This window comes from Anopheles bellator, chromosome 2 (genome assembly GCF_943735745.2).
Source record: "Anopheles bellator chromosome 2, idAnoBellAS_SP24_06.2, whole genome shotgun sequence".
In the NCBI taxonomy this organism is placed as follows: Eukaryota; Metazoa; Arthropoda; class Insecta; order Diptera; family Culicidae; genus Anopheles; species Anopheles bellator.
Genome location: NC_071286.1, coordinates 9,684,834 through 9,698,312, shown reverse-complemented (window position 1 = coordinate 9,698,312; position 13,479 = coordinate 9,684,834). Strand labels below are relative to the sequence as shown.

Below are 13,479 nucleotides of genomic sequence, written 5' to 3'. Positions count from 1 at the left end.
CGTTCGAGTGCCCAAGATACGCCTGTTTTCCCAGGCGGGATCGAAAAGTGAAAAGTGGAGTGAAAAGTGGGGCCGATAGATGGGAGAAGGGTCGCTTGGCGGGGCCAGTTGAAAAGCGGAATAGAAAGCAAAATTCGTACGCGGCCCAACCCACCGGAGCCGGAGCAGCTGATCATTGTTGAATCAAGCTGACTAAGCTCTCGATTATACACCTTCCTTCGTTACTGGCCCCTCCGTTACGGCCACGAACCTTGCGGGGCAATAGCAACGAAACAACGGATCGGCGGACGGTACACTCATTTCAGGTTTTTATTTTTCCATTTGCGTGAACTGCAAACAAACCCATAAAAATAAGCAAACATTCCGACGGCCGTGCGCGCCGTCCCGACGGCGGTGGAAGGCAGGAAGACAGGAAGCAATAATGTTGCCGGTTGCCGGAATGCATAAGTACACACAATACAAATAGCAGAAGGCAGTGGGTGCGAGGGAAAAATGGCTTGGTCGGTGCTCGGCAATAGCAAAACATAAAACATGGAAACCCAACTACAATCGACTGCGTAAGCGAAGGAGAAACGACTGCGCCGAAACACACATACCAAGCAAGAGAATGAATTTACTGGCTCTGCTGGTGGTGGTGGTGCTGGTAGGACTTTTATTAATCTTCTAATGTACGCCCAAATCTTTTCAGCGCCGAGTCCCGGACGGATCCAACATCTGTCCGGAATGTTGACCCAAACAAAACGTTAGAAATGCTAAAGCGAGTAAGAAAGCCAAACCTTGATATAGCCATTTATGGTTAAAATAGGCAAAAGATAAGTAACAAGTTATGTCCCGATCAGAGCGATCAGCCGAACAAACTCAAAACTACAAATAGGTGTTTGCGAAAACGAAAACTAATAAATGGGAAAAGTTAAAACAAAAAACTAACGATGATAATGAAACTCTATAAAATAATATAAATTTTGAATGACATACAAATACCATATAGTCATCAATAATTAGAGAAAAAAGGAAGAAAACAAAGAAAAGAAATAGAAAGAGTACAAAACGGAAGTTAAAATATTGAAACAAAATACAAAAATGAGTAATACAAGAATAGAATAATCTTGAGAAAAGTCTTTAAAAGGGCACAGCGTTAACTGACAAACTATCAAACAAAAACCGTACACTCGAAACCCATTCAATCGCGAAACGTAGCGAATGCAATTAAGCATGATCGTGTCGCCAATCCCCGTGAAGGTGCCACCCAACAACTGCTGTGGCGTTAGCGCCATCTCTTTAACCTCGACACGGTTCAGCTGCCTCCGCCGCGGCTTCGTGGAACGAGCTTCCCGGACACTAAACAAACTACACCGGCTCGGGAAAACGGCACACCAAGCTGAAGCCCCGGCACATAGGAAATGAATTTTCCCAACGCTCGTTTCGCTGCCAGCGACATATTCGATTTTCGGCGGAAGACTCGCGCAGGAACTCCGCCGAACGACGTCGTGTACCGTGTCAACTTGCCGTTAGGACAGCTTAGGACGTGGGAAACTCCTGCCTTCACTCCGGAATGTGTTGTTATTATCATTGTTATTATCATAATGAATATGGCTGAGTTGATGTGGATTTGAATTCTTTGGGAAAACTTTCCCACATCCGGCTCGCCGGGGTCTCGGTACAGCGGCAAACTAAATCACCTCTCGCACCACCCGGGACACCCACCGTGCAGCCGCCGTGCGGCCGCCGAGATTCAACGATCATTCGCGAGCTTTCGCGACACGCCACCGGGCGTCAGTCTGTGATCGTCTTTTCGGTAATTGCACCGAAGGTAGCCGTGGAAAGTTAGCCCCGACGGTGGCCTCACGTACGGACTGGAAGCTCAACCGTCTGGAAGAAACAATGCCAAACACGGGATGCCACTTGTTAGGTTAGGTACACTTTCCGGCCACGACCGAAACTGTCGCTCTCTCTCTCTCTCTCGTCCCACCAAAAACTACGTGTGTCTGTTTGTTGCCGACTACGAGAGGCTCCCTTAACCTGATTTAGACTAAAATCCGGAAATTGTTGAGGACCGGCGAATGGGGCGAAGCCGGCGGCGGAGTGAAGTTTGCTACCGACGGAAATGGAGAAAGTGATTCCACATCCGCAATTGCTTCCTCGAGCCGGGGCGAGTTCGAATTCTGGTTCGAAGTTTTCGAAACAACACACAACGTGCACCGAAAGCCCTGCCCTAATTCTTAACCAGCACAACACTTTCCAGTAATTGAATGGGAAAGTTTTTGGCAACTAGTGCGCCACACTACGCAACGCACTACGCAGCCATACACCGGAGCAGCGTACCCACCTTCGACAGTCGTGCGGCGTGTGGGGGGGGCACACCGGGATACGGGGTAAAGGATTTGGCGTAATTTGATTGCGATTGTCAGAAGCATGTGTGGCAGCTCTTGAGGCCGTGCCGTGTTTAATGAATTTACTGGAGGACCGAGCTTTTTGAAGACACCCTTCTCAGCAAACGCTCCGACCCACTCACATGGGGCCGAAGCCGAAGTTTTTCGCCCGTTTTTATGGCCTTATGCTCAAGTTTTACGACAATTTAATTAGTTTCATTATCGTCATGTTATTTGTCGGCCTGCCTGCCTGGTAGGCGCCCGCCCAACAGGGACTCCAAGAGCTTCCAAGCTATCGAGCGGTGCAGATTGCGAGAAGTTTGCCCGGAAAGATGCGCAAACAAATCCGCAAAGAACTGCCACCGAGCTGATGCAGTCCGTCGTCCCATCCCATCCTGGCTCGGACGTGTCAGGCTGACGGGCGATGGTGGGGCTCGGTGGTGGCGAAATTGCAGTTAGGCATGCGTTTTGCGAAACCACTTTCTAACGAGCCCGAGGACCAAGGGAAAAGGCACTTTCGAATGGGATTACTGTTGACGCTGACGACCGTAATGGCTGTTTTTAGCAATTACACAAAGTAGTGTAAGAGCCGTAATTTACAGGGCTAGTGGCTTATCAGTGTCACACAATAGCTTCGGAAACAGGATCATTACTGCGTGTTATACGTTCCCCAGATCGTATCGTTAGGTCTTGAGTTGTGAACCATGTGGTTTAAGTCTCTAAGGCTATAGAAATAATTGTGAAGAAACAAACCTTGAACAGTGTTGAAACAATCATGATGCTCTCACCCAATACGTGGAAGATGCTCAACATCCAGTCAGGATCAATTGGAAAGAAAGGGAAACGAAACTCAATTAGACATCTAGACCGTCGGACCTCGGATCTTAGGTGTTTGGATCAGCAATGACATGTCAATTTATGGTTTATGTGAATCAAACGGGAGACAACTACGCATCCGGCTTTTTTTAATGGGATATCATTTTACGTATCTATCGTATGAACTTACACTCACAGCCAAAGCCCGTAACTCGCGGATGGCCCTAAACTCACAATCGGAAAGAATGTCCATTCTGAACCAGTTTCGCTTGGTGTTCCTTTTTCTCTCCATCGCTTGATGCTTATGATTCTCCCAAATTAGGAACCAAGCACGTGTCTCTCAATTCCCATTCCCAATCATACTCGATTAGCCGGGGAATCCACCACCAACACCACTCCAACAATTGACCGAAAAGATCGAGAGAGCTTCTCACGAAACCGGTGCCTCGTTCAACTCGCGGTCCGCGCAGTCAGCTGAGGTTCGTGATAAGATTACCCGCAACGCAATCTAAATATTGCCTAACAGCGTTTGAGTGTAGTGGTTTGAGTTTGCTCTTAAACATAAGACGTTGACGCTCGCGCTCTCGGTCCGTCGAAATGACCAACAGTTTCTAGCGACCCCTTGCTACGACCTACGACACAACGTTTGAGCCACTATGGAGGCCGATCGAAAAGTGCGCTTTCTAACGACCGAGCTGGTGGAGAAGATTCTCCAATCGAACGACGATCTGCGGGTCTATCGGATGGCCAGCAGTGGTGGCTGCACACTGACGACCCCGCAAGGACTGGACGGGTTTATGTCGGTGATCCACAAGCTGACGCTCAAGCTCCAGCACACCGTCACAAGGTAACGAAGGCCTCCGAAGGCCTCTTGAAGCGGGTTACTTAACGTGGTCTCCATTTGCCACTTCCAGCGAAACCAAAACGCTCACGCTGATGCTGAAGGTGATGAAGGGTGACGATGACTTCCGCCAGAAGTCACTCGGCCTGGTGCTCTTCCCGAACGAAATCAACGTCTACTCGAACGTCATCCCAACGTTCGCCGGTTTGGTGCGAGCCAGCGGTGCTCAGATCGATCTCAGCAGTCTCTGCCCACGGATCTTCCTGGCCGAGTCGGGTGTTCGCTATCCGGCCTACAGTGAGCAGGAGGAAACGTTCCTCGCGATGGAGGACGTCACGTTGATCGGGTTCGAACCGAGCCGCAGCCGGCTCAACCTTGACCGGGCACACCTCGAGCTGATGGCCCGCAAAGTGGCACAGTTTCACGCCTGTTCCTACGCCCTCCGGATCGGCGGTCAGTCGGAGCGACTCGCCCTCCTGGTGGACCGTATCATTCCGCTCAACTTCGTGCAGGACGGTAAGATCTTCTTCGAAAGCTACGACGTCGTCTTTAAGGTGGTGTTCGAGCGCTTGTTCCGTTACCTGGACGACCGCCCCGGAGTGCTGCAATCGGTTGGGCATAAGGAGCGAGAGCGGATCGAAGCGTTAAGGCGCCGGTATGGCAGTTGTCCCTCGGAGTTGATGCAGCGGTGCCTGCGGAGGGACGAAACGTACTCGGTGATTCTGCACGGCGACTTCAACCGAAACAATGTACTGTTCCGGTATGGCGGCAGCGACGACGACGGTACCGCACCGCAGGACGTGATGCTGATAGACTTCCAGGAGAACCGTTACGGTTCGCCGGCCCTCGATCTGTCGTTCTTCATGTACATGAACATGCTGCCGGAAGCGTGGGCCCACGGTGGCTGGGAGGACCTGCTTGGAGTCTATCACCGGGAGTTGATGCGGTGCATCTGTGAAATTGTACAGGCCACCCCGGACGATGCCCGCCTTGCGCCATACTCGTACGTTTATCTGCCGCCGGGGTTTCTTGTTTCCAAATGTTTAAACAGCGTTTTGTGTTACGCCCCGTATCAGGTACGACGCCATGAAGCAACACCTGGCACAGCACTTCGTCTACGGTGCGGTCATAGCGATCAAGTTCCTACCGTGCATGCTGTCGAGCGAGACGGAGGTCCAACAAATCGTGCACCACTTTCATACGGACATCACGTCGCCGGCGTTTCGGGATATCTATCTGATTGCCGGCGGGGAGCCGGTCAACGAGCGCCTCGCGAAAGTGCTGATCCACGCAGCGCAGCAAGGCTATCTGGATATGGTCGGCTAAGTCGGGTGTTAAATATTAAATGTTTCCTTCCAAATACTGAACGGCCCAGTCGACCACTCGACCTAGAAGTCTTTACCGCACAGCAATCACTTATTGTAGCCGGCATCGGAATGCGCGCTTTGCTGGCAAGAATGTAGAATATAATGTATCGAGCAATTTGTATTGTACCAAACGAACTTCAAGAGATCCTGTGGTTAGTTTGCCTTCGGAAAAGGCAATTCCATCTATTTCAATTCCATACAATTTAACTATTTGTTTGTAAACCATATACAGACATACGCGAAAGAAAAGTCCTTCAAACAACATTAACAATCCTCGATCGCAATGAGAATCCCTCTGGTGACGACCATTTGTCATTGGTATCCAATTAAAATGTAACGAACGCAACTCCTATTCCGTACTGCTCGTGAGCTTTGTGCTCACGCTGAAACCTCCATCGAGACATAGAAGAACACAAACACAAAAGTTACACCAGCGAAAACACAACGTAAAAAAAAAAACCATAAACTCAAACATACGCTTGCACCGCACCGGGAGTGGTGTAAAAACACTGACCGACTCCAGGATCGGGACCCATCCACCGTCGAACGGATGATTCAATTGCATTCTTCCAACCAACGGGAACGGGATGTCTCCCGGCGGAGGAGTTTGGTAAGCAATCGCAACATGGATACCTAGCGTGGCTCGCCGTGGTTGTGATGGAATAAAAAACATACACCTCACGAACTCCGCTGAAGCGCTGACAGATTGTAACGAACGGTACCAGAACTACTAGGTAACGATACTCCATGCAATTTGTCACACTGGGCGGACGAACACATGGCGCGGCGTTCGACGACAACAGCACCGGCGAGACATCCTTCGGGGCTTGTTCGCTGTAAAGAGGATGTCTCGTATTTATTTGATCAGCAAGAAGTGGAGCTGCTCGGAAAAACAATTCTCTTGATTGGCTTTCGTGGAGAAGCGAAAAACGAATTCCGGTAATTGAGATGCATAGACTTTCCGCCGAGTGTTCCGCCAGCATCCCCCCGGGGGGAACGAGTTCCGTGTGCTTACTTCCACTTTGACTTGCTTTACATCAACTCATCAACGGACCAATTAAACCACCGTGCCAACGGTGAGGCACGGTCGTGGCATAGTTTATTGTAATACTTTTATTAATTACACACCCTGCCAACCAACGGGTCCGACGGCAATTAATTAATCATAAAAAATGCTCATAACATCCAGCACTACCTAGCGGCGTGCTCGAAACATGGTTTCCATTTCAATTGCATCTTGCGGCGCAATGCCTGCACTCACCATCGCCAACTCCAAGTGCCCGGCCGAGCCTTCCTTCTGGGAAACACTTATCATTTACCGTCATCGCGTGGTGTCCAAAAAAAAAAAGACACATGCCCCACCAAAAGCTCCGAAACCTGTGATGAAATATGCGCTTCCGTGTTGCAACAGATCGCACACAAAAACCCCGGGTCTTCCGGGCAGAGCATCCGGGCAAAACCGACAGGGAAGGGAAACAAACCGGTCACGCGGCCCTCGCAGGGAGCCGGGATCGTTGGCGGTGGTAAAACCCGATGGTTGCCACCACGCCAGGATCCGGGATGGCCCGAAATTTCACGCCATTCCGAGGAATACGCCGGAGCTAGTGGACGGTTTTTTTTCCTCCCACCGAACTGGGTTTTGTAAGAAATGGCAGCAATTACCTTGCCTAACCTGTACTTTTTGGTTCTGTTTTTTTTTACGTTTGGCTCGAGAGCGCACGAACCGTGCCCGATGATAATTTGTCTGCAAACGTCGCAGCTCGTCTAACGCTCCCGCTTGAGGCGGGATAGCAAAAGTTTGACACAAAAACAACCCCAAACGCCGGTGGGAACATGGGAACACGCTCGCCGAAGGGTGAGAGAGTTATTGCTGATGTTCGCCTGTGACAAGGGAGAAAAATGGCGAAGCAAACGCAAGGATTGTGTTTCATTTATAAACTTTTCAGCTCTGCGATCAAGATCACCAAACGGGAAATCGTACCACGAAAATGTGAGCAAGGAGACAAAGTATTTTCCGTACAACATTGTTTTTAGCAACGGGCATCTACTCAAAACAAATTCAATGTTAAGTTAAAAAGACTCAATTTTCTGCAGTGCTGCTCGGACATATTAGGTTGGGGGAAAAGAAATGGTCCTTTTTCACGATAGATGCTTTTAGTGACCGATATCTCGTGAAGTATCGATCGTACAGTTTCAGTTTAGGCTTGTTATCAAGATGAGACTTCACACTTCAAAACATGCTGTCACTATTTTTTGTTTAGTCCATTCAGTTGTTATTTGCTACGTGCTAACGATGGAAGTAACCAAAGAGAAAATTGGGTACATTTTACAGTTTTTCTTTGAAAAAGGCAAAAATTCAAGCTAGCGTGCTCAAATTTTACATGGTGTTTATGGTGCCGATACTTTAACAGCTAGCTAGGTGAAATTTTGGTTTCGTCGAGCCGTTTCAGTTATTTTTTATGTTAAAGCCTAGGTAGACATGTCATCGAAAATGTCGATAAAATCACAGAAATAATCAAAATTGATCGGCATGTTAGTAATCAGAGCATCGGCCAGGAACTAAAGATCAATCATCAAACAGCTTAAAGCCATTTGCGCAGTTCACAAAGATTCGATTCACAAAGAAGCTCGGTGTTTGGGCACCACCGTATTTACACCAAAAAACATGATGGCTTGAATTTCCATCAGCGAAGTTTTGGCCAAACGGAACGAAATCGAATCATTTCTTAAATGGATGGGTACTGGAGATGAGGAATGGGATTCCTACGACTATACTGTGTAAAATCGGTCGTGGTCTAAGCCAGGAATAACGGCTAGGAAGGTTCTACTGGGTATATGTAGAGATTTGAAAGAAATTGTTTATTATTTGTAGCTTCCGTGTGGCTAAACACTTGAAATTCACGCAAAAAACGACCATTTCTTTATCCCCAACCTAATATTTAAAATCGACACGGTTCACGATTGTTGGCGCCAAACAGGAAGATTAATGGGTCACTTACCGCCTGCCACAGCCTCAAGTGGGCGTAGCAGGAACGGAGAGTCAGGACGCGAATAATGCAAAAGCTTTATAATTAGGCATGCTATTAAGATGAAACAATCCACAACCTGTTGATGATGAGTTCAATCAGCTTTGTTTAAACCACCTCTTGTCGGTCGACGACGACGATGTTACGGACAATTGTGATAGCTTACGATCACTAAGATATATTACGGTCGCCATGGCATTGTTTTTATTTCAATCTTCTCTTGCTCCACGCTTTTCTCATCAAATAAAACGTAAACGGTAATCACACGACTTGAGGATGTCACTACTTATTATGTTAATTGCGTCCTTGACTGTCCTCGTTCCTAATCTTTGTTCCTCACTCCAATTCTTTTCTCATTTCTCCAACTCTTTGCTCCTCACTCCAACTTCTATTCTTTGTTCTACTGACTTCTCTTCAACGTCGACCGTATGCTTATGCTCGGTGTTCTGAAACACCGAGATTGACGTAATAAAAATCCAAGAAAAACAATTAACAATCAACAAAATAAAGTCAGCACATATCAAACAATAAAAATCTTGCCCCATTGGATGTACAAAACGGCACACAAAACATAACATTAATTGAAACACATCCGGATCGAGCCTACCAGCCAGACCACCGGACGGTGGCGGATGCAACATAACTGTTCGCTTAACTCATGCCGTGCCATTGCACTTCTTATGACGTTTCCCTTTTTTCTGTTCGCCGTTCGCCAACCGACACAGACTGACTGTCTGTGGCCGGCGGGTGTGTATTCAGGAACGATTCCCCATGCAGCTTGGCGACACTCCTACACCGGCGAGGACGAGGATATAAATTTCCAGCAACAGTATTCCAATTTATCATAGCGAGTAATTCAATAAATTTTCGCGTATCCATCGCTCGCTTGTTTGCCAACACCGGTTCCCGTGCGCGCTCTGTCTGTCGCCCTGTCCCGAGCACAATAGTCGGGTGGCGCGGTGTTTTTGTGCCCCTCGCAGGATAACGGTTCTGCGAAGCTCCGACTTCCGAAGACAAATGTCTCGCAAGACTTCGCGCCGCACGATTATGCAGTCGCGAAACGACACCCGGCACCCGGCACGGTCTCTATCGTCCCGGTCCGGTGGCGTTATTTGAAGAAGGTCCTTTTCATACGCGAAAGCCCGCCCGGACTTCCTTCGAAAAGCCATAACTCGTTGTAAATTTAAACACAAGACACAGGGCGACAGGGGGACAGTGGGAAGTGTGAAAATTTGTCACAATCAAACCGTCACAAAGCGGCCACCTACCGACGACGGAGCAAATGGGCGAGAAAAGCGAAATGGAAATGAATCAAGCGCGAGGCGGAAAACAAATTCGAAGCAAATAAAACGGCGGATTATTTATGCATTTTTAATGCCAGCGTCGTTCCCGTGCCAGCGTCGGGGCTAGTGTCGCTTTATGCACTCGATGCCGATTCGCGCGCCGATTTTTTGTGGCCCTTCCAAGGACCGTGATTTACGCGGCTGGCCAGCGCGGACGCTAAACGCCCGAACGCGCGTGGCGTGATTTTGCGCGGCAATGACGATTGCAAGTTTAATGGACCGATAGGCGGTAATTTTCGCGTCCCCCAACAACGGAACTCGGAACATTATGTGACCGGAGAAATTATGACCGACGGCCGCGAAGGTCCCCGGTCCTCGGCCGTTGCACAGTGTTGCGTTTGCTGAATCACTTTAATTGAATTAAAACCTCCAACGCGCCCTGGGCGCCAGGACGGGTTCGGGTCGGTCGGGGCGGTTGGGCGACCGTGGCCACAACTGTGTGGCCGGTCACCGCCGAAAGGACGCCACCAGGGCGAGTCCTTGCGACAAAACGGCGCACACTTCAGTACAGCCTGTGTGCGTGAATGGCCACCACCGGTTTGTGGCTTGCCGATCGCAACACGATGATGTGGTCAAATTGGGCCCGCCATTGGTCGGTTCGGTTTTGCTTCCGCCATTTTCCGGTGGTCGAAAATTTGCAAATGAAAGCTCTGCCGAGGAACGGGCCGTTTTTTTGCGCTCCACTGTGGGGGCCTTTTTTTTCGTCCTGCACCCCGATACGGTACGTGGAGCCATACTTTGTGACGGACAATCTGCTCCGCGATCATCATTATTTAAGGGGTGGTTTTTCTTTTTCGTTTTGGTCCACGTTCCGGAAGAGTACAATTTGTCCAACGGCTCTTCGGTGGACTTTTCGATGGTTTGCCGTTTATTGCCGCTATCAGAGCTGGGTCACGAAAGCCTCAACTGACGAGGATCGTTTGTCAGATTTGGACGATTCGGTTGGTTTCAACGCAACATGAGTAGCTGAGCGATGTCGACAGAGTACGGAATGTGGAAATTAAATGTGAATGCTTTTAATTTGTAGTGAAAATTCAGTGCCTAATTCATCATTTTGCTATGAGTGACAGAGTCTTTCAATTACTTAGTGTTACAGGATTTACTCGAGAACAAGGTAAGTAGCTAAACAAAAATTGCGTTCAAAGATCAAGGCAAGGATAAGACAAATGAATCCAGGACAAGACATGAAGAGATAGCGCAATAAATCAAATCCGACGGGAATGGTTAGCAAAAGTTTTGAACAGCAGTTAGATCAAGAAAGTGGATGGCTTCACTTGGACCTCATTTGCAAATTTTGAGGCAGCTCGAATTTCCTCTTGAGGTTGTCCAACGAACTTGTTAACATGTAAATTTGGCACCAAACTTCATCGAGACATTTGCAATCCTCTTCGCATTTTTCACAAAGTGAGGTTGACAGCCACTTACAATGGTTGTAGGTATTTTTACCAAAAAATTTTTTATTACTTATTTTCTTTTTTTCTTTCTTCTATTACTCGAAGCTCATGGCCCTCAAAGTTCTGTTAAACAACGTGCAGCCAGCCTGCACGTCTGTAGAGCTGCTTCAGTCTCCAGTCAACAGTCGAAATCATGTGTAATTATTGACAAACCAGAAACGGACGGACACACATTTGCTTTTATTACCGAAGCAGCAGATTGTTCCGACGAAAGCCATCAAAGGTTCCTGTTTACCTGTTGGCCGTACGACGCATTCAGTGGGCCAGAAAGCAAACTCCGTTCCCGATCCTGACTAAACCACAACGGGTGTCCCGTAATAGCCCGTCCTTTAACCCACCAAAAGCGCCACCACACAACCGTATAATGGCACCCGATTATGGTAATACCTGTCCCGTCTTCGGCCGCCTGGTAGTGCAGGAGTTTCGGGATTAAAAATGAATTTGTATCCGGTTTACGTTTCTTTTTCTCCCGCCGGTATGATTCCCGCCGTTTAACGATGACGGCGGTATTTCATGAAACCGATCCTGCGCCTTTCGCACATTACGCTCCGCAAACGGGCGTTGCGTTGCGAACGGTGCTTCCTGAAAGTCACGGCGGCCTAATCCGCCAAGGTACCACGGCGGCCTCACATGGGAAAGTAATAAATTATTCTAATCGGACTTAATTAAATTAGATGACTTTTGAAGGCATTTAAAAGCCTTCGCCTTACAGTGGCTAACGAAAGTGACGCTAATGAGTTCCAACATGACACCGGCAAGTCAAAGGTGTACCGGGGGACAGGAGAACCCATTGCGCACTAATGGCACACATCGGGGCACCGTGACACAATGGCGAGGCCCGGCATGTGGAAAGATGTGTGTGCCAAAACCAACAGGAGCGCTACGAAATGGGGAATTAATCTGGAAGCTTTAAAGAAGAATCGCCTACGAAAAACGCACACGATCCCATTATGATAAGCTCATCTTGGCCATGCTGTGGCCTGTGCCTGTGTGTGGCAAAACCCCGGTGTAACAAGATAGGCCTCCAGGTAATGATGATAAATCTTGATATCCATATCCAGCCCATTCCACACGCACAGCAGATGGCTCACGGCATGTTACAGAAGAATCAGAACAGCGTGCGCATGGGACCATGGGCGAATATGTTGCAAACATTCGCAAACAACACTCAATCAAATATCAATTTCAATAGCTTTATGTTTTCAATTTTTGAACCATGATAGTGATTAAACATTCATCGCTCTAAGAGCCATCTCGGCGTGCTGCCCATCGGAGGAAAATAATTCTAAAAAGCAAGGCCCTGATCGGACCAACAAACTGAATACTAATCGAAACCGGACCGCTGGTTATTTCTTCAAACAAGCTGCAAATGAGCTGCGCCATTACGATTTCATTCCTTACTGCGAACCCATCGTTCGGCTGATCGCCGCGAGTCCGAAATTATTCATCTTGGATTGCGTATAAATTAACACCGCGCGAAAGTGCCAACTGGATCATAAATAATGGTGGCTCGTGCGCCGGTCCAACGGGTCGAAATCAGAAAGTCGTCCCGAAAGCCGTTTCCTGGCAAAGTTTCACGAACCAACCGAAAGCGGGCGCGCGACTGTGTTAATCAAATCGTTTGGCCGTCGTTTGATAAATCTCTTCAATAATCAATTTTCTTCTGGCGAACTGCAACCATCGGAGGGCACACGCCGGTCGCGATGTACGCAGCGTTAATAATGAATTATCCCCGGGTGCCCGATGCTGACGATACAAATTTAATTATGCTTTCCCAGTGATAATAATGATCAACGCTTCATCTTCGCCGGCATCGCGAGCGCATCGCCGCTCGATGGCGCAAGACGTTCCGATCCATTAACTTTATTGGATTTCTCCCAGTTTGCCGAAGCAAACGGTGGAGTGCGACTTTCGAGAGGGTTCCACGACGTGCGTTTCGCTATTTGGGGACATTTTTGGCTGCAAAAAAACTGCCCCCTCACACAGCGAAACAAGGAAGAATCCTGCCGGAAGCCGTTTCCTGTCGCAGTGAAGCCTAACCAAACCAAGGAGGGATAAATTCATTAGAACACTTACAATGAAACGATGACTCATCGAGCTCATCTTCCGTGTGTGGTTTGCCAGTTGTTGGGGTGCGCTGACCACGCTCTAGGATATTGGCAACGGAGCGTGGACAGTTTATGGGACAAACTTTTAATCTACCATTAAAAAATCACCCCCCCAAAATAACTCTTAGAAAATATAAATTGTACAACGGTTGCGT

At 48.3% G+C, this 13,479-nt stretch overlaps 1 protein-coding gene across 1 annotated transcript; it reads left to right on the top strand.

Moving 5' to 3' along the window:
* The first annotated feature begins 3,841 nt into the window (after window positions 1-3,841).
* On the top strand, window positions 3,842-5,363 carry LOC131210178 (uncharacterized). The gene is made up of 3 exons (XM_058203388.1): window positions 3,842-4,032; window positions 4,100-5,029; window positions 5,103-5,363. The coding sequence occupies exons 1-3, from the start codon at window positions 3,842-3,844 to the stop codon at window positions 5,350-5,352; spliced, it is 1,371 nt and encodes a 456-aa protein (XP_058059371.1). The 3' UTR covers window positions 5,353-5,363.
* Window positions 5,364-13,479: the final 8,116 nt, after the last annotated feature.